Source organism: Nannobrachium achirus (genome assembly GCF_963921795.1).
Source record: "Nannobrachium achirus genome assembly, chromosome: 16".
Classification (NCBI taxonomy): Eukaryota; Metazoa; Chordata; class Actinopteri; order Myctophiformes; family Myctophidae; genus Nannobrachium; species Nannobrachium achirus.
This window is the reverse complement of record NC_137823.1, coordinates 15,740,346-15,766,077: the sequence shown is the minus strand read 5'-3', so window position 1 is coordinate 15,766,077 and position 25,732 is coordinate 15,740,346. Positions and strand designations below refer to the sequence as shown.

Genomic DNA, 25,732 nt, shown 5'->3' with positions numbered 1-25,732 from the left:
CCCTGTTGTTGAGCCTTAGGACATTGTTTTTTTAAATCCAATAATTTTAGTTTCTGTAGAACAGTCTTGAACGTGTTTCCAAATGTCCAAATGGAGTTGTGATTCACAGTCAGGACCTTTAACTCAGATAGAGGTTGAAAAACACACTGTTTGAGTTCAGAGATGTAGTTGTTATCCAGATGAAGATGTGTAAGCCTGGTTAAATTTAAGAAGTCTTGGCAGTTTAAATCATGAATATTATTGTGATCCAGGTTTAGAACTTGAAGCCTGGAGAGATGCTTAATATCGTCTGGCACTTCAAAAAGTTTGTTGTACGCTAGATCCAGGTTAGTTATCTGAGTACAGTGTGTCAGTATTTCACTTTGGCTGTTGTCAATTCGGTTAAATCTTATGTCGAGTGTCCTCAGTGTGGATATGTTGCAAGCAATATTGAAGAGACGTCTGTTTAACAACTTATTGTCAACAGTCATTATGAGATATTCTAGTGAGTCCAGGCTCTGTAGAGCATTTTTGTAGTTGTTCAAAGATGAATATTGACGACCTAAATGCACCTTAGTTATATGCCTGAGAAAATACTTGTCTGGTATGTCCCACTTCCATCCTTCACCACAACAGCCTACCAGTATGATTGTCTCAAGATGCGGAAATACAGCTGTTGTGATGCTAAACGTTTTTATCGACCCTGAATCGACACTCAAGTGCCTGAGCGCAGAGGTCATGTTTAACGGCAGATCTTTTGACTGAAAAGAGACTAACCCAGAAATTGTGATGTTCAGCAGCTGTAAGCGTGGTAGTTGTAATACAGCGATGATATCTGCAATTTGATTGGATTTGATACTTAGTTCCTGTAATCTGGGGATAAACTGGAAGGCAGCAGAGTTGATGGAATGGATATCATTACCTTCCAAGCCAAGTACCAAGAGGCTAGACAGTCCCTGAAACATGTGTTGTTAGGAAGTTACCGTCCATTTAGAGATATTGAAGTTCCAACAAATGAACAAAAGGCACCATCTACATGAGTTATTATATTAAGGCTCAGGTCCAATTCTCTGAGATTTGACAGATGGTAAAAATATGTCCTGTTTATCTTTAGAATGCGATTTTCACAGAGTGTCAATGATACAACGTCTCTGGGTATGTCCTCTGGTACGCTAACGAGTTGACAATCATTACAATCGATTAAAACACCAGCAGTGACATTTTCAGAGTGAAAGATAGTGCAGTGTGTCAGGGTGTAAGCCAGCATGGGAGTAAGATGAAACGTAAAAAACGGAAATAGGAAGAGGAAACAAAGCCAACGTCCTGTTTGTAGCATCATGGCTGTCTTCAGGGTCAACTGTCAGGTACTTTTGGTGCAGTAACTCTGCTGTGGACATTGGTTGGTGACAACACTGTTCAGCATTGGTGACCTAAAGAGAATACAAAATAACAGTTACAGCGCTTATTGCGACCGTAGGTCGCATTTACCAAAACCTCCACAGGCTGTCTGTCTGTCTGTCTGTCTGTCTGTCAGTCAGTCAGTCAGTCCGTCACACTTTTGCCCTGCTCATATCTCCACAACGGTTGCCCCCATCCATGCCAAATTTTGCACACACACTCCTTGACTGCCAAACTACAACCTCCAAGGACCCCCGGAGCCCCAGGGACCCCCAGGTCCCTGGGGGACCCCCAGATGTAAAAAATGACCAAATGTGCTCACACGTCACACGTCACACTTTTTCCCTGCTCATATCTCCGCAACCGTTGACCCGATCCATGCCACATTTTGCACACACACTCCTTGCCTGCCAAACTACAACCTCCAAGGACCCCCGGAGCCCCAGGGACCCAGGGGACCCCCAGATGTAAAAAATGACCAAATGTGCAAAAATGACCAAATGACCACCCCAACGGGGCTGCTCACGGGGAATTCCCGGGGACCACCGACTCCTGGTGCTCCAGAACGGATGCAAAAGTGGTGGCGCCCCCAGTGGAGGACCCCCTGCCACTGCAGCGCCCATAAAATGCCGTAACTCGGGCTAGGAGCGTCCGGGAGAGCCGGGGCCGGTACCTATTCGTCCGCCAAGGCAACGCGGAGACCCCACCCCTCATTTCTCACATGGCCCTATTGTAGCGCCACCTTCAGGCCGATTTTTAAAACACATTTTTGGACACTGCTCCTCCAGTTTTTGCCCTAAAATCACGAATATCACTACACAGCATGTCTACACTCATGTCATCAACATGGATCAGGAAGATTTTGGAAAAACAAATTTTTGCCCTATTTGTGGAGATAAGCCACCTACGGTTGCTTATCTCCCGATTAGGGAGTCTTACTGGTGTAACCTTTTATTTGATGTTTAACCCTAAACAGATGCTCCCTCTATATCCTATTTTAAAGGACCACACAAAAGAATAAGTTTTACTCTTATGTACCAGTACAAAAGAAGTAACAATAAAGTACTGTACAACCTTGAACCTTGAACACACCAGTTTTTTTGTTCTGTGTCATTCTCATGCTGTTGGGACTCGCATGACACTGAAATATCAAATAACATATAGAACACATGCTTAGAAAAGAGAACTATATTAACTTCTCCATGTATCCCGCAGTTGAAGGAGATAGCTTATTTAATTTCCATGGATATTAGACTTCACCATTCCTCATCCAAATTATATATCAATTATTTATGAAACATGTGACAACAGTACCAGTCCACCTACCCTTCTATCTACCTGTGTACCTACAGTCCTACAGTATTACCTAGACAGCAAATTTTTATTTAGTTTTAGTCATAGTCTTTTGAATAAGATTTCATTTAGTTAGTCATATTTTCTACAATGTTTTACTTTTAGTGTATTTTCAGTCGACTATATCATATAATTTTAGTCAGCTAAATCTACAGTTTATTTTGTTGACAATTTTTCTTTTTTTGCCGGTGCTGTGATGGCGTGGCAATGACTGATTTTCCACTTGGTTGCACGCTAGAAATAGTCAATCTACAAGCTCACAGCATGTGGCATCTGAGTGCAACACTAGAGCGCAACCAAATAGAATGACTTGTCTTTTAGTTCTACTGAATCTCTTCTCCACTAGGCTTACCTCCCTAACATTTGAGTCTAGTTTTTATTTGCTGACAAAATCGTCTATATATTAATCTTAGTTAGTCGTCATAGCTAGTTTTGATTCAGTTCCTATTTCTTTTTCGCCAGTGAAAAAAGGTAGACAACGAAAGTCTTTCGCCCTAGTTTTAGTCAACGAAATCAACACTTTACCCTACCTTACTCCCAACCCAACTCCCTACCTACCTGCCTACCTGCATGTCTGCCTGCCTGCCTTCATACGGACAGACAGACAGACAGACAGACAGACAGACAGACAGACAGGCAGTTTTTGCATATCATATCTGCATAAGGAATTCAAATCTTGAATCCTACCTGAACTCATAAAAGTCAGTGACAGCTCATCCTTCCGGTGTGTCACTCTGAGGGGAATGAAGGTGATCAGAGAGAAGTGGTGTGGAAGTTACTTTGACTCCAGCTCAGCTGCAACCTCCGAAACAACACAGAGTTATAAGAACGCAGAGAATTGGAAGAGGAGGCACCCTAACCAATGACACTGTGTGTGTGTGTGTGTGTGTGTGTGTGTGTGTGTGTGTGTGTGTGTGTGTGTGTGTGTGTGTGTGTGTGTGTGTGTGTTAGTGTGTGTGTGTGTGAGTGCGTGCGTGCGTGCGTGTGTGCGTGTGTGTTTGTCCTGCCCTGTTGATGGCTAGAATACAAGTAACTAAATACATTTACTCGAGTACAATAATGCATTTTTCTTTTCTCTTTTTTTTTTACTTTCTTCAATATTTGCTTTTAATTCTATTCACTCAGAGGCTTTTTTACTCCACTAAAATTATCTGACAGCTTAGGTTAAGGTTACTAGTTACTTTGTAGATTCAGATTATTATTACATAACATACATTAACTACTTCAGCCCTATATACATTTTGGCATGGCTGTCTTCGGGGTCAACTGTCTGGTACTTTTGGTACACAGGTGCAGTAACTCTGCTGTGGACAATGGTTGGTGACAACACTGTTCAGCATTGTTTTTGTTTTTTTTACCTTATAATTTTTATCCCACGATTTTGTAACCCATTTTTTCACCCAGTGCCAATTGCCTATGTAATCCTGGGCTCTGCTCTCCCTCTGCCGCGCCTGGGAAGACAACGGACAAACCTCATGCTTCCTTCAATGCATGGGTAGTCCGTGTTGTTTCTTTTCACCTGACAGGGGGGATTTCCCAGGGATGGACGTAGCGCGTGGAAGGAACACGTTATTCCAACCAGTTCCTTTCCCCTCCATCAGGCGCCCCGGCTGGCCAGGGGGAGGCATTATTGAGACCAGGATTACTGCATGTTTTTGTGAGGGTATCAACCCTCCACTGTTCAGCATTGGTGACCTAAAGATGATTGATTGATTGATTGATTGATTTCTTGATTGATTGAAGTATTTATTAGAAGTTTGCGTAGGAAAAGGTTTCATGACAGTACAGTTCACTGACTGGTACAAGGTCAACTAAAAAGATAAGCTCAGGTAAGCTATGGCTTGTTTCCTTTTAAAATACAAACGTAAAACAGTTACAGCGACATTTCATTAACTCTAACAGATCTCTATATTCCAAATATCCTATGTTAAAGGAGGTTACCATTCTGTTTGCTCTGTGACTGTGTCATCATTCTCATACTGTTGGGACTCACCTGACACTGAAATATCAAATAACCTATATAGAACACAAACTTAAAAAAGAGAACTATATTAGCTTCCCAATGTATACTGATTCACTTCACTAACCTTCATCAAGTTAAAGAAGATAGCTTAGTTAATTTCCATGGATATTAAACTACCCCATTCATCATCATGATCCAGGCAATTTGTAAGAACATTTTATGAACCATGAGACTACAGTACCACCTACCCATAAAACATATCGTCGTTGTCGGGCGGAAACCTTGTATCTCCAAGTTTCAAATGTGTATGTTCTTTCGCAAAGCAAAGCCCTGCTTCATCGTACAAGGCCGTCGCACAAAAGTAGTGAAAACAGCAGACCTACAAGCACACAACGCCTCGCGGTGCGAGGCGTTGTGTGCTTGTAGATCGGCTGTTTTCACTAGTTTAAATCATTTTACAAACGATAAATACAAAACAAACGGTTTTGGACATACAAGGTTTTCACCCGACAATGACGATATATTAATCTAACTAATCTATTGTGAATGTTGTGTATCTTTTCAAATGCCCCTGTGGGTTGTGTTAGCCTACCGTATGTGGGGAAAACTATTAGGGAAACACAAAGAGAGAAGTGCACACCTAGGTTGGTGAGGTGTTGACCACGCAGGTGAATAATGGGTAGCAGGGAAAACTATTACGGAAATAGGTTTTCAGAAACAAGGATATGAGAAATCATCGGTGGCCTGACTTTTCAATGCTGTGGGTCATGATGTCTGCACTCTTAGGTTTGGGTATGGCAGGGGTATGCAGCTGCCATACCCTGGGTCCAGGGGGAAAATAAAAGTTACTTTTAAATATAAATCCATGAATGTCTTTGTCTATCTGTGCTGGTTATTATGTTGTTAAATTACAGTAAAATAACTACAAATGCAAAATTTTATAAAATGGTCACTCTAACAAGATATTATAATTATATTCTCTACACTTGTATTCTCCCCATCTTGATAAAATGGTATATGCCCAGGTTCCGCAGGTCAGCTGCACAGGTGCAATGCATTATTGTTAATTGTGGCACGTTTACTAACATGCCAAGTTTAGCTGCACTTGAACAACCGTTCCAGGCTGCCATATCCAGCCCAAGAAAACCGTAGAAACGGGGGTAAAAAAATAAAATGTACTTCTTAAAATAAATTTATCATGCTTGTTGCTAAGGTATGGCAACATGACTGGTGTCTTGCACGCACGCCTTCGCGCGCGTGCAAGACACCAGTCATGTTGCCATACCTTAGCTTTTTCTGAACTGACGGCACTGGTTTCAGGGGATGGAGGGGGTCAACAGTGGTGTAAAGTAACATTTACTCATTTGCTGTACAACAAATATTTGAAAACACTACTATCTGTAGCCTAGTTACTTTGTAGATTCTGATTGTTATAACAACTTCAACCCAATACATTTCTGCCATTTAAAATAGACAACCAACAAGCTCACAATGCGTCGATGTGTCACGATGTGAAGTATGTGAGCTTAGAGCTGCTATTTTCTAAAGATTTGAACAAATTTTATACATTTGAAAACTTGAAATGGGACATTCTGCATACTACTTTTTACTTTCGGTAGCCTACTTAAGCATTTTTATGCCAATACTTTTGTACCTTGATCAAGTAGGCTACATTTTGAATTCCGGACTTTTACTCAGAGTATTTCTATATTGCAGTATTTTATACTTTTATTTGGTCCATTTAGACCTGGTGCATTATTTTACCTTTAAGGCCGGGAGCGACCTCTCTGTCACATTAGTATTTTCTATACATATACTAACATCATTTATTTTACAATTTTTTAATACAAATTTTGAGGTTTTCAGAAACCATTTTTAGAATCAGCCTTAGGTCTAAAAGGTGTTAAAGGGGAGAACCACCCATTTTCAATATTGAACTAGGCTATGTCATTAATATACCTTAGAGGAGTTGTGTGGAAATAAGAAAAAGGTCCTTCTGTCTTGCCTAGAACTGGAGGATTGATTTTGGGGTTTGGCTTGCAAAGTACACCGTGATGATCTCATCCCACCGTGATGATGTCATCCTTTCTCCCACCACAGATTGTGATTGTTAGCTTTCAAGGTGATGACAGTTGGCACCTGCATTCAATTGTAGGCTGTACTTGATTGATTGATTGAAAACACACTATTATACCTCACTTCACTTCCACTTCCTTGTCACCACCACGCTGAGGAAGACTTGTTGGTTGAAACAGCACCGTTGTGTCTGTCATAGGTAAAGGAAAAGTACATTCATTGTTTGATGGATATTTCCTCACTTAGTAGCCAAATGGTAGCCTACATTATGCCGGTAAAGAGTAGGGGTCATCAATATGTCTGTACACAGACAAATGTGTCCGTGGCACAGACTTGGTCTTGACCGTGGCAAATTTTAGATGTTCTTTTTTACAGACCATTAGGCCTATAATGTTTTTATTTTGATCACAAGACCCAATTACTGAATGTCAAATCTCATCTCCAGGTTTTCTTCAGAATATGTATGACACTGATTTACGCGATTTTAGGACTACAACTAGTAGGCCTACTACTAGTGCTTCACAAATTAATTATTTTCAAGGATCACATAACCGCAATCTGAGACGGTGTACAAAATGGACATTTGAACACTCTCAGATTTTACAGACCTTTTATCGTCATTCAGTGCTATGCTAGTCTCGCGTAGCCAGACAACTATGCCACAATCTCTGAATGCTATATAGAGTCTGGAACAGCAGCTCCCGAACGGTGAGTATCGAAAACGGGCATTAACGTTCAAAAAAATATATTTTAAAATGTCATTTCTGCTAAGCAGCAAGCTAAACACGCTTATATGATTTTTATTTATATAATGATAAATGTGTGTGATGTGAGACGGAAACGGAAGTGACGTGGGGGCTTCACTTCCGCTTCATCTTCGCACTCATCATTTCTTCCCCGGTCTGCCAGACTGTATGCTGGGAGCATTTGACCAAATCGCGGAGGCAACCGTCTGGCCACGCGAGACTAGTGCTATGCTATCTCTTTGTGTTTCCGGTAATATTATTTTCAAAGAAATTCCACTAATTGTGTATGTCTGTGCATGGCAAAAAAAGAAGAAAAAAAAAAAGTCCACCATAGGCCAGCATGGCGATAACCCTGGTAAAGAAGGGGGAAAAAGCATGGGAAAAAGTCCCTCATGTCAAGCACTTCCCTCAGTGAGTAGTGAGTAGCCTACTAGAGCTGGTTTCTACTACTCAATGCTTAGTTCCGGTCCACAATCATTACAGTTTTTAAATTTCCATTGAATTAGATTTCTTTCTTTCATTATTTTTTTTAACTTTATTTATTTTTGTCAATTTCAGTTCAGATTCAGTTTTATTAGCTTAGTTCTTAAAGAGTTTTATTCTTACTAAAACACTGACAGAAAATAAAACTGGACATAAGGACATTTTCATCTATGATTCTAGTTACTTCTAAATTGTATTTGTATTTCAGTTAAATCATTTATTTCAATTCTAGTTGTTTTGTTAGCTTTAGTAATCACCCTGGTTCGGTCTATAGCCCGCCCTATACTGTATCCGGTAACTTTCCACACATACAACTAGCGTACACTGTCTGTTTCCGCATCTGCTGCAGACCGGATACGCAAATTGAACAGTGAATTGATCCTCAGTCCAGAGAACGAAGAGGAGGTTCGTCAAACCGGACGTGCGTCATTACGTTACGTTACTTTACGTTGTTACGCAGTACGCATTGCGTCACAGCGTCAGTTCAAACGTTAGGCAGCAGCGGTTTGTTTTGAAACGTTTACAAAAGGAAGTTTGAACATTTAATAAAACATCACATAAAACAACGTTTTTACCTCCAAACGGTAAGGAAGACAACATGCTAACATCCTTATCTATCCTATCTGTGGGTTTATTTAGCAATATTCAACTTGGCGTTTGTGTGTTTTGGCCACGAAAATGCTCATGATAGATATTCGGCGTTTTCCTTTCCGAAAATAGCCGATCTACAAGCTCACAACGCGTCGCACCGCGACGCATTGTGAGCTTGTAGATCTGCTGTTTTCATATCATTCAGTAAACGTAAAACGACACATTTGAAACATTTGTGTTGAAACGTGATTAAAAATGTGATTTGTAAAGATATGCCTGGATCATGACCATAGATAGCCTATGTATTATTTGGCCGAAATGTATGTATTTAGGGCTGATGTGGTTATTAATGCACTTTTTGTAATAATAATCAAAACTCTACAAAGTAACTGGTAACTAAAGTTTTCAAATAAATGCAGTGGACTATAAACTAAAAGTACACTATTTTCCTCTGGTATGTAATGGGGTAGAAGTATGGGCATAGTACATGTACTATAGTTACTTTACACCAGTGATGGTAGATATGCAAATGTCATATCAAATCGATAAATTGCATATAGATACAGATAGTCTTGATTCAAGGCTAGTAAATATCTATGGGTCAGTGGTCTGGAAGATGACACTGAAATGTTGTTCTGACCTTGTCATGACTGGCTGAAGTATTTATTAGCAGTTTGCATAGGAAAAGGTACAGTTTCATGACAGTTCACTTACAAGGTCAACTAAAAGGATAAAAATCTCAAGTAAGCTTTTGGGCTTGTTTCAATAAGCCTTATTCACGGCCGCCCACTCAGCAAATTTCTCAGCATCCCCCGGGTGCTGACATCAATTTAGAAGGGGAAACTATAAAAGAAATAGCTGGACTTAAAGCCAACAAATCATTATTTCGAACGGTTAAGTAAATTATAATGCTTTGGTTTGTGCCTTTTACTATCTTGTGTTCTTGATCATGCTAGCCTATTTTAAACTTTATTATTCGGAAATTGCATTACATTTGAGATTTCTGTGTTGACTCTATAGGCTATAGTAGGATTTTCCCCTTCACAATGTGACTTCAGCACCCGGGGGATGCTGAGTGGGCGGGCCGTGAATAAGGCTAATCGGGTTCCTTATTTACAACATTGCATGACAAATGTAAATATATTTACGATACAGCGTCGCTTGCCGAACACAGAACATGACCGATTTTACAACTTGTAAATATGAGTAATAACTTGCAGTCTAAAATAAATTATGATACAATTTGATGTCGGGGATAACAATTTTATCCAACATTTGTACAGGATAAACAAGCGAAGTTGCAAGTGATGACTTTAGAACTGGAATAATAATATTCCAGTGAAGCTTTTTAAATAGCTTCTTTCTCCTGAATGAAGTTGTTATCCCACCTGACAGTTTTAACTTAAAGATCCCGGCTAGAGAGGTCACAGACATTATGTTGCAGATTAAACTATTTCATAGATGGCTTCATAGACTAATGTTTGGCAGAGCTTTCATCACTTTTAGGGAGCACCCTAACACAGGACATGAGAAGTGATAGTTGTTATATTTTGTCTGTGTCCTCCACCAGACAGTGCTACCCGTGCGTACCGGGGAGAGTGGACGGACCTTCGAGGGACCCTGGTTACAGCCTTCCCTAATCCAAAAAAAAGGTAAACTGGGCCCCGAAAGGGGCTATGAAGTCGCTGTAATGGGGAGTTGTTGTGCACAGACATTGGTGACCTGTCGAATTCTGTGTCCTCAGGGCTGACGTTCCTTTGCGCTTGCAGCCATGGCTGAAGGAGAGCAGAGTCAGCAGACGTATAAAGCATCCGGATTGGACCTCCCAGGTGGATCAACATCAGCTGACATCAAGCAGCAAGGAGAGTATGTATACATGATCTAGGGGTGGGCGATATGGAAAAAATACAATATCACGATATTTTCCCAAGCGGTATCACGATACACGATTTTATCACGATTCTTTTTCACATTGGTTTTTATGGTTATTTTTCAACTTGACAAAAACTAGACTCTCTGGGTTCCTTTTGGGAGGTCTAATTTGAACTTTACAAGTATGTAACTCTGACATTTTAAAGTTTGAGAACTACTGATTTAGACCAAAATGCAGGTATAAATTGAATTCTGCAATGAATCTCTGTATTAACAATTCAACAGGATTTCTTACAAGGCTCCCTCAATTGTATCACGATATATACGATACCTCTGAAAAGGCATATCGTGGAGACATTGTATCGTCTCAACGATAATTATCACCATATCGCCCACCCCTAACATGATCTGTGATTCTCAACATTTATTTTAATTTCAAATCTAATTTTGAATCTAACGTCATCCCATTAGACTCCATTTTCATCTCTGGAACCCCAGTCTACACTGTAGAATTGTCTCCCGGTAGTGTCCTACCAGGCGGTCTTGGAGAGCCTGGTTAGATTCGGCATTGCAGTTTGGTTTGGTAATCTCTCAGTGCAACTGAGATCCAAAATTGAGATTGGTTCAGACTGCAGGGAAGATTATAGGGGTAAGACAACTCCCCTCTCTGCAGTCTGTTTATGAGCAGGCGGCACTAAGGCAGGCTCAGAAAATAGTCGGTGATGCTACCCATGTGTTACATGGAAAGTTTGTACTTCTACCTTTTAGGAGAAGGTACAGTGAACCTAAGTGGAAGTACATCAGGTTTAAAAAAAAAACATTTGTACCTGTGTCCACTAAATTATTGAACGAGGCTCTGAAACAGCACTGACAGAGTATTGATGTACTTGTGTAATGTTGTGTCCCCCCTGTGTTATGTATTAATATATGTGTATTTTGTTACTGATGTTTTGTCTGTGGCTGTAGCAGGGGTGAAAGCCCAAGACGAATTTCCCTTTTGGACAAATAAAGTTTACCTTGACCCTTAACGGGTCCATTTGGTTCCATTTGTACGCTCTCTGAGCTAAAGACCCGTAAGGACCTGAAGTTGAGAACCAGAAGTTTACACTTTACTACAGATTGTTTTTGTGTACATAACTAAAATAGACTCTTCATTAGAATTGAGTTTCTTCCACATACTGTACATGTATGTACTCACAATTATTTGAGATTATCACAATTATTTTCCATGATTGTCGTAATCGTAACTTTAGACATGTGCAGATACTCTGCTTACACTTAAACTGTATGTTTACAGAATACAGATAATTTCATTCGATCATTGTTATTGTACTGTACTGCATTTTTATTGTACTGTACTGAACTGAACAACACTGGTTCAACTTGACTTGTTTTAAAACACATTAATTGAATATCATTCTTTATGATTTCCTTCAGGTTATTTGAAACACAACTCCGGCGTACGCAGACTGGAGACGGGAAGCTGGATGTCTGGGACCGGTGAGATTCTAATATCCATTATCCATCAATAAACCTTTTCATTGACCCATTAAGACCACATGGTAGCACACTTGCTATACCATTATTTTATGCTTTAACTATTGAAAAATAGCAGATATACAAGCTCGCAGCGAGCATGTGCAAGTCTTTGAATATTTTTGACCCGGTTCTATTGTCTTCTAAATCCTTCTTCTAAATCAGTGGTTCTCAAACTTTTTCATGTCAAGGACCCTCAAAATTAAATTACATGTATTTGGCAGCGGATCCCCATCTCAAAATATGTTCTTCCAGGGACCCCCCAGAATCAAAGATTTGAGTTGCAAAAATCTGCTTTGAAAAATATGTATTCAAAGATTTGCAAAAGATTTTGTGATTTCTTTTTTTCTCCAAAATGTGTGAAAAGGGACATTCTACTTTTGTTACTTTAAGTACATTTTGGTACTTTAAGTAACTTTTCATACCAATACTTTTGTGCTTTTGTCAAGTAAAATTTGGCTAACAGACTTTTACTTGTAACAGAGCATTTCTACAAACATTGCAGTACTTTTACTTAAAGCTATACCGTGTAAGTTGCTCAACTAGTGGTCAGTAGCGGTATAGCAAACCGCGGTCGCGTCTGATTTTTCCGGCCTTTTTTCGCCGGCCCTCAGACCACCGCGTCCGCCTGCACCTCGCCGAGATGTATCTTTAGAGGGGTCCCTGGTTCCCGTGCATCCAGGCATTCCGGAGAAACTGACTCCTTCACCCGAGTATATGTTGTTATTAGGCCTGGGGCGGTATCGACATTTTGTTACCGCGATTACCGTCTTCCCATTTACCGCCGGTACTGCGGTAATTACCGCACCCCCGTATCTATTAATTAAGGTTCGGCGATAAGCCAAAATATTGCAATCATCTTCCCAAAAGTCGCCTCTCCACAGCCTGACTGCCCGAGTTATACTTCTCCGTACAGCACAGCGGGTATGGCTTTGAAAGGAGCAGATCTACAAGCTCACAACACAACGCATCCGTGACGCGTTCTGAGCTTTTAGATCTGCACTGTCGGGTTACCATAGTAACGTAGGCTAGCTACTTAGCTTTTCAGACACAAACAGCTGTGTGAACAAACCAGAAGAGGACGGGTAGTCAGATCGTGTACAGTGATTCTGTAAACTCACGTCACGTCACGTCTCAACTCTCAAATCGCAGTGATTGAGTGCTGCTATACAGGTTTTAGTTACAAGACTTGACAGAAAAGGTTATAAAATCTCCGACGCGCCGACAGACGGGGCACAACGTGCGACGCGATGGAAAAAGTAAAATAGTTTCATTTTCGGTTTTAGTCCACGCGGCCCGCGCTCCGCCAGTAATCCGTATGAATAAAAAAAGATATGCCACAACACAAGGTATGTATTAACATCTTGTGTCGTGTGGATTACAGAGAAAGTTTGCTGCTCTGTACTCCTCTACGCAGGCTGCCCTGTACAGTGTAGGTCTGACCGTCTGACTGTCTCTGAGAGTGAGAGTGACGTATGTGGCTTCCAAACTGTGGTACACGGCCCAGAGCAGAGCGGCATGGAGCGCATGCGGTCCTCGCTTCTCCCCTGTTTTAAAACTCGCTGGTTTTCCAATAAAAAATATACTTTTTTGTCTGTCAGCACACTGACACCGCGGTAGACCTCGGTTTACCGCGGTACGGCGGTTACCGTGTCCAACACTAGTTGTTATGTTGAGGCAAGCTACTCCCTGAGAAGTCAGCAAGATGCGCTGTGATTGGCCGGCAGTGTATAATCCACGCTGTGATTGGCCGGTAGTGTATGATGACGTAATTTTGCCGCGAAATCCGGACCCCGGCCAGAATCATAGAAAACATATTTACAGAAGGCTTTAGGGGCTGAAATTCACAGAGTGGGTGTTCTAAAACTTTAGCGATTTCATAGATCAAATTTAAGATTTGTTTAATTAAAAAAGTTGCATAGTATAACTTTAAAGTTATACTATGTAACTTTTTTTATAAAACATAAAATTGTCCCAACTATTAAATCGCTAAAGTTTTAGAACACCCACTCCGTTCATTTCAGCCCCAAAAGCCTGTTCTTTATATGTTTTCTACTTAGCCGTGACAGGGGCGGGATTTCGCGGCAAAATGACGTCATCTGCATCATCCGTATACGTTGTGTATACGTTGGCCAATCACATTGCAGATCATACACACATGATACACTACCGGCCAATCACGTCTCTTCAGGAAATAGCTTGCTTCAACAGCTTTGTTTACGCTGGTCCTGCGCTGGTCTAGAAGTCTAGCCTGTAAACTCCCCAACACCGGTCCGCAGAGGGACACAAGACACCTCCACGGATGCGTGGCGAGACGGGCGAGCCGGCGAGGCGGACGCGGTGGTCTGAAGGCCCGGTCCGCGGCGAAAAACGGCCGAAAAAAGCAGACGCGCGACCGCGGTTTGCTATAACGCTACTGACCACTAGTTGAGCAACTTACACAGTATAACTTTAAGTACTTGTTCCACCACTGTCTGACCGTGTGTTCCCTCCGTTCCAGGTACATCAAGTGGGCGTGTCAGGTGTTCCCACAAGATGGGACGGGAGGTAAAGTCAGCGGCTTGCTAGAGCGAGCGGTCATCGACTTCGCCGACACGCACAAGTACAACAACGAGCCGCGCTACGTCAACATCTGGATACAGCTGGTAAGATGACACGCATGTGGATCAGAAGTTCTCTAGTCGCCACCACTGATTTCCGTCATTTTGAACTTCCATATTAGATGTTAGCATGTCTTGTTGCACTTGCAGCTTGTAGATTTGGCTATTTTCACTACTTCTTAAACGTTTATGTTTCTTAGATTTTTCTTTGATTTCTTCATGAAATTGCTGAAAAACAAAGTCATTGAATATGATTTTCATTGAAGAAAGCTTTTGCTTTTTTGCGAATGTTTTTTGAAATTTGTTTGAAATAATAATAATTAAAAACTAAATGTAGGAAACAAAAAACTAAGGGACCCATGAAAAGTGTGTCCGCGACCCAACAATGGGTCTCGACTCTCGACCCACTGTTTTGGAAACGGTGGTCTATTAGGAGTTCAGTGTCTTCTTTCTCAAGGACACTTTTGTCCTTGAGCAAGCAGTACTGGAAAAGTTTTGGAATTGATCAAGGGTCCTGGAAGGTCCTGGAAAAAAATAGCTATGCATTGTCTTTGGTTATTGATTTTGTTAATACCTCTGGAAATGACAAATTAAACATGGGCAAAATTGTCAAATATTAGAGGCAGAAATTGTGAAAATAGCTGATCTACATGCTCACAACGCCTTGCGTTGCGAGGCGCTGTGAGCATGTAGATCTGCTATTTTCACAATAGAACAGTGTTATACAAAATTCCTCAACTCCTAGTGCTCGTCAGGGTGGGGGGGTCCCCAGTTAAAACATGATTATTTCGGGGGTCACGGCCTGAAAAGGTTGAGAACCACTGGCATACACTACCTGTCTTTGGGCATTGCGCATCTATACTATAATTTTGCGAATGTCTGAGTGAGTGTCTGTCTGTCTGTCTGTCTGTCTCACCGTTTCTCCTCAGTGGCTGGAGCAATTGATCTGAAATCGCATCACCATCAGCATATGAACACACCTGACATAACTGTGAAGCCCGTTTGTCACTTTCACAAATCGTATGCTGTATAATAGCATTTTTATGGTGTATCTATATCTATTTAGCCTACAGTACCTTTTGTGACCACACATGTTAAGGGAGGGGCGCTGTTGTTCAGGCCATGCACAATCACACACAAACCCACACACACACACACACACACGGGGTGGGGGGGGGGGGGGTGGGGGTGGGAGTGTGGTGTGTGCAGGCGGGCGGGCGGGCGGGCGGGGGCGGGGGGGGGGTTTCTGGCCCTGTTACAGATGTTGTCCAAAATCATGCAGATCGGTACACAGTATCTCTGTAGCCGTTAAATGGAACGGGTATTTCTTACATTGATGCTCCTACATATTAGCATGCAAGCACCAGTTAAAGTTACTTTCCATCCCTCATATACTGTGTGCACAGTGCACATCCCATAATCCACACACTGCACATCATTTCGGAGCTCATATCTTTGAACGGGTAAGGGCTAGTAGGAGTAAACGACCTGTTATTGAGCTGAATTATTGTTATATAGTCCTGGGAATTGGGTTAAATATTCTGGAAAGGTTTTGGAAATTAATTGGTAAAACATGTGTGGGAACCCTGATAAACACTGGCGTCTCTTTGTCCCCAGGCCCGGAGGGACAAGTCCCCGGCAAACATGTACAGCTACATGCTGGAAGAGAAAATCGGCTTGGCCAGCGCTGTCCTGTACCTATCCTGGGCACGGTACCTGCAGTCCCAGGGGGACCAGCAGAGGGCGCTGTGCCTGGTCCAGCAAGGGCTGAGCTGCGACGCCCAGCCTGCAGAGCAGCTCCGCCACTACCAGAGGTGCAGATAGTCAGGGGACATCTTCAGAAATGGTGTCAAATCCTGGAATAAATTCCTTACAAAAAAAATTCCCATTAAATTAACTATTCAGCAGGGGTCTTCAACAGGGGGTCCGGGACCCCTAGGGGGTCCTCAGAGTTGCTACAGGGGGTCCTCCAAATCTTTGTGTGATGGAAAATTTTTTTCTCCTTTATTATATTAACCACTTGAACCCTAGCGTCCATAGTCAGAGAACTTTAGCCAAAAATAGCTCACAACGCCTTGCTTGTAGATCAGCTATTTTGGGCAAAGAGCTTTGGTGTAGAGGGGAAAAAGAGACGACTAATTACAGAGTGAAAGGTCAAGTTTATTTAAAGCCTCTGACTTTAACGGATTATAAAGTCCACGATGCCACCTTCAGGCTCCCATTCACTCCCGTTATCTTATTTTGAAGGCCAGAAGTCCATAGCGCGAACACTTCCGGTCTGACGTCATCGGGTCCTGCGCCGGAACCGATCGTTGTTTACGTGGTGCCATGCTGGATTGCATCGGAGCATTTATACATGTGTTATATAAGCGAGCGTCTGCCTCCATCTTCGCTTCTCAAGTGTAGTTTTGAGATAATGGACATTAAAGATGAGATCCCCCGTCCACCTCAATGTTATGGGATGACTATTTTGTGCTCGTGGAGCCGTGATGATGATGAATCAGCGACGGATTTCGTCTCCGGACATTCGGCCATTGTACTCGGTATTGTACTCGCCGTTACAGTAATATATTACTTTTCACGAGATATCTCGGGATCGGCACGGCGGATACTCGAGTGCTTTTCACGAGATATCTCGGGAATGGCACTAAATCGGTTAAGTATTGGCGGTTCAAGTGGTTAAATATCTGAAAGCACAAATTGACATGAATCCAAAATACGCTGATGATCGTGCTGTCAAACAATGAAACTCAATGGAATCTATAAGGTTGTGGGGGTCCCTGCTTCATCTCTCTCTCAACTAAGGGGTCCTTGGCCTGAAAACGTTGAAGACCCCTGCTATACAGGATAAAACACACCAAAATAAATATGCCTTAAATAGCATGTGGGGGGTCAAACTAGGGTTTTTTCATGATTCTGAATCCATTGCAAACATTGGTTTTGCACAAAAAACATTCCTTGGGCTAAAGAAAGGCCCCACGAAACTATGGTTTAGTGATGAGTCATCACTTTTCACAGTTTTGTGGGAGCCGCCTTCACCCCAAGGAATGTTTTGCGTGCAAAACTAATGCTTGCAATGGATTCAGAATCATGAAAAACCCCTAGTTTGACCCCTCACATGCTACTGGAAGCATATTTATTTTGGTGTGTTTTATCCTGTATAGTTAATTTAACACTTAATGTTGCAATGATTTTTTCTCTTCAATGTCTCGCGTTGCCATGGTTACCATAGACTTCCATGTAATTGTGCAATTGTGTAAAAAGTGCACGCCCATGCCTAGATGATGCACCACGTGTGTAGATGCTGTTCACAGCTTTCAAACAAAAAAAATCCGCTTGGAAATCCGTTCAGGCATTCATGATTTATGGGCCATTATGTTTTCTTCAGATGTAAACAAACATGGCTGCCATGTTTGAAAGAATGGGTTGGTATGGGGGGTTAAACATGCAATTTCGCGATCACGATCATGCCTAATACATTTCTGGAGGTCCAAAAAAAAAAATTTGATTTTTTTTTTTTTTTTTTTTTTTTTTCAAAAACGGCCCAAACTCGGGGTTGGCACAGCGTTGGTATCAATACAAACTCGGGGAAACTCGGGGTTGGCACCAGATGTGTTAATGGGACCCCAACTTTCAGCAGCTGTAACAGATTCTCCTAGGGAAACTGAATTTTAGTCTTTGTGAGATGTGTTACTAGAGACCTTTACAAACATATTGGTGAAGAAATCTTTTGGTAAGGAATTTATTCCAGGCCTTTTTAAGATATCCCCTGACTAAGATATTAGAGGCCTCCTAATTTGTACTTTGGAATACAAGAGAGAATCTATCTGTCTATACATTCTCACTAAGGCCAACACCCACTTTCACACCCATTTCACGCCCAATTACACCTGCTCTCACTCATAGGCGGTAGATGGTAGTACGGGACTGACTCGCCGTTCATTCGCTAGGAGCCGTCGCAATGGTGGCCGTTCTGCTATGCTCACATTTACCTCAGTGTATGTACTGTGCACGCTGTGTCTATGACGTTTTTCTCTACATCTCTGTTTAGAAATGCGTGTGCGCGCGTGTATGTTGTACAGATACTTCTAGAAAAATTTGAATATTGTGTAAAAAAGCAATGCAGATGCCATAGCACCCCAAATCATAACTGACTACGGAAACTTCCCACTGGACTTCAAGCAACTCTGACTTCAGAAGGTTGACATTTCTCCCTAAAAACAAATCCTTGTTACATTTCTCCTAAAAACAAATCCTTGTTTTGAGTGGTCTCGTGTAATATTGTAATATTTTTATATTCATGAGCTGTATGCCATAGAAATTCAAAGTTTTAACAAAAAAAGGTTTGGAATAATTCACAGAATGTCCAATGTATCTAGAATATATGAAAGTTTCAAGAAATGTATGAAAGTTTCAAGAAAATGTACTTTTACACAATATTCAAATTCTTCGAGAAGGATCTGTATGTGTGCGTGAGCACGCAACGCGAGCGAACATAGAATGAGGCCGAACTTCTAGTTCTTCACAAATGAGTAGATGATTAACAGATTGTCCTTTTGCTCAGGGTTCTTATGCAGGGCAGATCATTAAAACCCATGTATTGTGTATCATTATGTTATGCTTTAACTATTGAAAAATAGCAGATATACACGCTCACAGTGCGGCACTCGGTGCCGCGCTGTGAGCGTGTATATCTGCTATTTTTCAACAGCAGATCTACAGCTTGTAGATCTGCTATTTTTGAAAAATCGTGAAAATTCAAATTTTGACCCGATTCTATAAGTGTCTTTTGAATCCTTCTAAGGTTTTTTGAAAAACCTATGTTTCTATGTCAGCAATCTGGCTATAGCCATCGTCAAAGAAAAGGTCATTTTCACTTAACTGGAGCTCAGTTACCGTAGTCTGTTTTTGAGAGACTACTATGTCAGTGGTTCTCAAACCTTTTCATGTGAAGGACCCCCAAAATGATATGTATTTGTCCACGGACCCGCATCTCAAAATATTTAGTTCCAGGGACCACCCCGAAGCAACATTTTTGTTACAAACGTTCGCTTTGAAAATACATATATTCAAAGATTTGCACACATTTTCACGACTTTTTCCAAAAATAGCAGATCTACAAGCTCGCAGCGCGGCTACTTATGTCAGTGGTTCTCAAACATTTTCATGTGAAGGACACCCAAAATGATATGTATTTGTCCACAGACCCGCATCTCAAAACATTTAGTTCCAGGGACCACCCCGAAGCTAAATTTTAGTTACAAACGTTCGCTTTGAAAACACATATATATTCAAAGATTTGCACACATTTTCCCGACTTTTTCAAAAATAGCAGATCTACAAGCTCGCTGCGCGGCACTCGGTGCCGCGCTGTGAGCTCGTAGATCTGCTATTTTCACTGGTTAAAGCATTCAATAATTCTAGGCCTAAATGGGTTAACGGATTGTCCCGTTGCTCAGGGTTCTCCTGCAGGGGCAACCCACTGGCTCGGCTCCAGCAGCGGAGGAGGAGGCACCAGAAGCTCCTCTCAGTAGCAGCGTGAGCCGCAGGAGGAGGAGAAGAGACCTCAACACGTCTGCCTCGCACACAGATACAGGTAGGAGGAGAGCCCACACTCTTTAGCCCTGTGACCAAAAGAGAAATCAGACATTTTGCCTGGGACCCAAACTAGTGAAAACAGTAGATCGGCTATTCTCACTACTTGAAGGATCACTTCACCTCTGGGACAACCAGATCTTATATTCTTGTTTGGGACATGATCACAACACAATCCTGAGTTATTTTGTGTGTTCAATCTGTGTTTTTAGATTAGTATTTCATATTGTGTTGATCGTGTCCCAAACAACAATAAAATAAGATCTGGTTGTCCCAGAGGTGAAGTGGTCCTTTATACATTTTTTTTGTCCTTTTCTTGAAATTACTGAAAATAATCATCGAATTTAGTTTTTAATTCATGAAAGAAAATTGCTTTTTTTGGGAATGTTTATTGAAAATGTTTTGAAATAATACACTATAGGAACAAATTGTAGGAAACAAAAAATCGGGGTACCCACAAAAAATTTTCAGCGACCCACAATTGGGTCCCGGCCCAGTGTTTGGGAACCAGTGCTACTTCCAGGGCCCTCCTATAGCCCTAGGGCATTAGTTTTCAACTCTTTTCATATCAAGGTCCATTATTTATTCTGCATTTGAGCCGAATGAGATATAGCCTCTTCAAACCCAATAATTGAAATATTTTGTTATCGTTGGATAAGATTTGGTCCACAATTCTGTCCATGCTGGTACCAATAAGAGAGAAAGCAGGCAAACGTTAACCAAAATATTGTTTTTTTTCTACATTCTCTAAGTCAGGGTTTCCCAAACTTTGTTGGCTGGCTCGGGGCACCCCTATAAATATTTTCAAACAAATATTTTCAAACAAAGTGGGTGCCCTGTCACCCACTTTGAAAACCCCTGCTCTAAGTATACTTATTTTAAATTGAGTAATGCAGTTGTAGATCTGCTATTTTGGAAAATGTTTGACAACATATGAACATTTTTCAATATGTAAACGATCAAATAATTGAGATTAGCCGACTATGTAATAATTGTGACAGGCCTAGACATTTAACCATTTTATTTTAAACCCATTGTAAACCATACATGTAGCTGTGTGTCTGCGGTCAGAGACAACCATCGGTATAACAGCAGAGGGCGCTCTACGCACTGTTATGTGGAATGGGCTTCCTATTAAAGTTTTGAATCCATAGTCTCAAAGGACAACTTTAAACCTGCGCACAATATATAATATACTTTTATGTATAATTAATATCTTTGAAAATACTACAACGGAAATAAGCTTGCAAGCTTTCTTGTGTTCATCCACTTGAATTGTTTGCACATGTTTTTCATGTGCTAATATGTCAATAAAGAAGTCAATCCAAAAAATATATAGAGGGTTTAAATGGTATATGCAGCTATGGCAAATAAAAGGTGAATTAATCCCAGTGCATGACGGAGGATTATTTCACGATTAATTTAAATCTACACCAGGGGTCTTCAATGTTTTCAGGCCAAGGACCCCTTAGCTGAGAGAAAGATGAAGCAGGGACCCCCACAACCTTTTCGTAGATTCCAGATTCCATATAGTTTCATCGTTTGACAGCACAATCATCAGTGTATTTTGGACTCATGTCAATTTGTGTTTTCAGATATTTAACCACTTGAACCGTCAACACTTAATAAACTTGACCTTTTCCCCTCTACACCAAACCTCTTTGCCGAAAATAGCAGATCTACAAGATCACAACGCCTCGCGCTGTGAGGCGTTGTGAGCTTGTAGATTTTTGGCTAAAGGTCTCAGAATATGGACGTTTTCACCGGCTTCGACTGCTCTCTTCGCATTCAATCCGACTTTTTCACCATTTCTCAGACGTTTGAATGCAGAGAATATGCACTGGGTATCCACGGAGGAGTATCCTCCGTGGATACTTTGAAGTACGCATGCGCCGATATCTCTCGCCTTGAATATTAGTCCCCTCAGGGGAATCGAACCCAAACCGTGGGTTTGTTGCATCCGTGCTCTACTGACTGAGCTAATGAACGGATGAAGTGACTCCTTTTTTGTGCATTTATCTATGACGTGGATATCTATGACGTGGATAGTGGGGTAGATGTTGATAGTGAGGGACTGAATATTTACTATTCTGTCCATAACGGCACATAACTCGGTAACGCGGCTGAGTGGGATTGGGCGCCGTTCGCACCGCTCGTCGCGGCAACTCGGCTCGCTAGCGCTCGCCTCGGTGGCGACTCACGGGGCTCATCGGCGCCCAATACCGCGCCGCTCCGTCGGGGTCAGTGGCGTGGAGCATTACACTGGGGAACAGAGCACACTTGGCATCTGGTTCGAGGCTGGGAGTCACCTCAGGTTTTATTTTTGCGCTCCTCTGAGGTTGACCACTAGATGTCGACATTTTACTACTAATATCTCTGCATTGGTGAGTTATTGGATACTGAATATCCAAGTATCCTGGATACTTTCTGCATTGAAGAGTCTGAAAGCACGTGAATATTTCGCATTAAGTGCGTTGATATCATTAGAAGCAGGTGACGTTTTAGGGTTCAAGTGGTTAATATAAAAAAGGAGGGAAAAAAAGTTTTATCACGCAAGATTTGGAGGACCCCCTCCCCTGTATTAACTCTGAGGACCCCCTAGGGGTCCCGGACCCCCTGGTGAAGACCCCTGATCTACACGATACGATTATTGTGTTTTTATTTTCATCATAATAAAGGATAATAAGGATTATGGTCCCATCCCTATTTTCTTTATTGTTCCCATCAGGCCACTCCTCCAGGAGTGTGAGCCCTGGCAGGACCTTCCAGACGTGTGATGTTGACTCGGGACGGCGGGCCACGGCACCGGAGCCCCTCGGCCTGCCACTGCCTGCCAGACCAGCCAAGGTCAGGAAACACCTCTTTATTGTTACATCTTAACCCACCCACTGCCAGAGTATTCAACCAAACTACTGCCAAACTGCACACACACACACACACACACACACACACACACACACACACACACACACACACACACACACACACACACACACACACACACACACACACACACACACACACACACACACACACACACACACACACACACAGGTGCTGAAGATGTTACAGCTCTATCAGTCTTTTGCACAAATACTGTATGTCATTATTGTGATTCAGGACCTCTTTAAATGACAAGATGGCTTGTTTTTGCTCTTTTAGTATTCCATTTGTTGCTTCTAATATTCTTTTCTATACTCCTCGAGCTGCAAACGTGAAAGTCTGCATAAACAAGAGTTTCACTTCACTGTGTTTTGACTATAAAGTCGATTGACTGAATTTGATGACAATATGAAGAAAACAACAACAGAGATTTCAAATGGATCAGCCTCCCTCTTGCTTGACAGGTTCAGTTTGAACTTACTTTCCTGTTGTGTTTTGTCGTCCGCACAGACCGGTAACACTCTGGCCATTCCAACCAGTGTTCCCTGGCTCCTCCCACAGGTACGTAGAGCAGACCGGTGGTCCTCAAACCTTTTCATGTTCGAGGACCCCCAAAATATATATATATTTGGCCCCGGAGCCCCATCTGAAGTGAGGTGTAACCCATTTAGGCCTAGAATTATTTATGCTTTAACTATTGAAAAATAGCAGATATAAAAGCTCACAGATACATATAAAAATATATATATATACAAGATTTAAAAAAAATCGTAGATCTACAAGCTCGCAGCGCTTGTAGATCTGCTATTTTTATTTTTGAATATAGCTTTTTAAAAGCGAACATTTGTAACTCAAATATTTGCTTCTTTTGAGATCCCTTCTTTTGAGGGTCTGTGGCCAAATACATGTAATTTTGGGTGTCCTTTGAAGTTTGAGAATCACTGATTTTAGAAGAAGGATTTACAAGACATTTATAGAATTGCGTCAAAAATATTCTTGCACAAATATTCACGATTTTTCAAAAATGGCAGATCTACAAGCTTGCAGCGCGGCACTCGGTGCTACGCTGTGAGCTTGTATATGTGCTATTTTTTCATAGTTAGAGCATAAAATAATGTCAAATGTTCAAATCTAAAGTGACACAGATTTGAGTTCAGCTCTGAATGGCTTTCAAATGAATTGTGTTGCAGATGTCCAGAGCGGGGAGCAGTGACATGGAGGAACAGTCTGAACAGCTGTCTGTCCCATCCCCCTTTACCGTCTGTGAAGACATGCAGGCTGAGTCTACAGACACACAACCTACTGGGTAACACACACATACGCACTAGCGATGGGACAATTATCGTTTATCGTGATTTAAAAAATAAAAATCACTCAGTATATATCGTCCTCCGTCATGCACTGGGATCAATTCACCTTTTATTTGCCTTTTATTTAGCTGATAACCTTCTATAATTATTGGTAAAACGGACCAGGAAATTACTTACTTGATAGTCTTTATCAAATCTCTCCAAACGATAGCTGATCTACAAGTACACAACACATCGCAACATGACGTGTTGTGAACTTGTAGATCTGCTATTTTTTGGCAAATGTTTTACCCCAGGATAATGGATGTTTGGGATATTATGATTATCACGATATCGTAAATCGCAATACTCGACTAAATGTATATTGTTTGTATTACTAGGACATAGACAGCCTTAAGTTTAATAGTGCGTCAGTGTCACACACCCAACATAGCCGATATCGTTGCTGTCGGACAAAAACCTCGTAATCTCCATACTTTGTAAATAAACACACCCACTTCGTCACACAAAGAGTTTCGCACGAAAGTTGCAAAAACGGCAGCTCCACAAGCTCACGACGTTGTGAGCATTGCAAGCTGTTAAACAGTTTTGTAGATGTACTGAGGATTTCCGACTCGACTTAAAACGGCGCACTTTGTCCACCACAGTTCCATGGAGGAGGCGGGGCTTGAGGAAAGGGGTGGAGACAAAGAGCGGCCCGTGTACTGCAAGGAGAAGCTGAAGGGAGCGGCGGGGGTGGAGTTCAGCTTCGAGGAGCTCAGAGCCCACATTTACTTTGACAGACAGAAGCGCCAAGTGGAAGGTACTGAGCACCTGACACTTAACCCATTTAGGCCTAGAATTAGTGACTGCTTTAACCAGTGAAAAATAGCAGATATACAAGCTCGCAGTGCGGCACCGAGTGCCGCGCTGCGAGCTTGTAGATCTGCTATTTTTGAAAAAGTCATGAAAATGTGTGCAAATCTTTGACTACCGGTATATGTATTTTCAAAGCAAATGTTTGTAACTCAAATTTTGCTTCTGGGTGGTCCCTGGAGCTAGATATTTTGAGATGGGGGTCCGTGGCCAAATAAATATCATTTTGGGGGTCCTTCACATGAAAAAATATGAGAACCACTGACATGGTAGTCTCTCGAGAACAGACTAACTGAGCTCCAGTGAAGTGAAAGGGACCTTTTCTTTGACGATGGCTAAGCCAGATTGCTGACATAGAAATATTGGGTTTTTCAAAAAATCTTAGAAGGATTCAAAAGACACTTATAGAATCTGGGTCAAAATTCAAATTTTCACGATTTTTTTATATTTAAAGCATAAAATATTGCGTCATATTGTGTTCAGGCCTAAATG

At 41.6% G+C, this 25,732-nt stretch overlaps 1 protein-coding gene across 1 annotated transcript in view; it reads left to right on the top strand.

The window, feature by feature from the left end:
• Positions 1-25,732, top strand: part of LOC308300827 (mitotic checkpoint serine/threonine-protein kinase BUB1 beta-like) — a gene marked incomplete at both ends in the record, with an annotated part of 82,057 nt that overhangs the window by 29,594 nt on the left and 26,731 nt on the right. Inside the window, 9 exons of the mRNA XM_080744725.1 lie at positions 10,359-10,455; positions 11,899-11,961; positions 14,498-14,642; positions 16,215-16,411; positions 20,057-20,193; positions 22,921-23,039; positions 23,586-23,636; positions 24,266-24,381; positions 25,033-25,187. Coding sequence (XP_080600851.1) covers positions 10,359-10,455; positions 11,899-11,961; positions 14,498-14,642; positions 16,215-16,411; positions 20,057-20,193; positions 22,921-23,039; positions 23,586-23,636; positions 24,266-24,381; positions 25,033-25,187 — 1,080 coding nt within the window. The remainder of the gene's footprint in view (positions 1-10,358; positions 10,456-11,898; positions 11,962-14,497; positions 14,643-16,214; positions 16,412-20,056; positions 20,194-22,920; positions 23,040-23,585; positions 23,637-24,265; positions 24,382-25,032; positions 25,188-25,732) is intronic.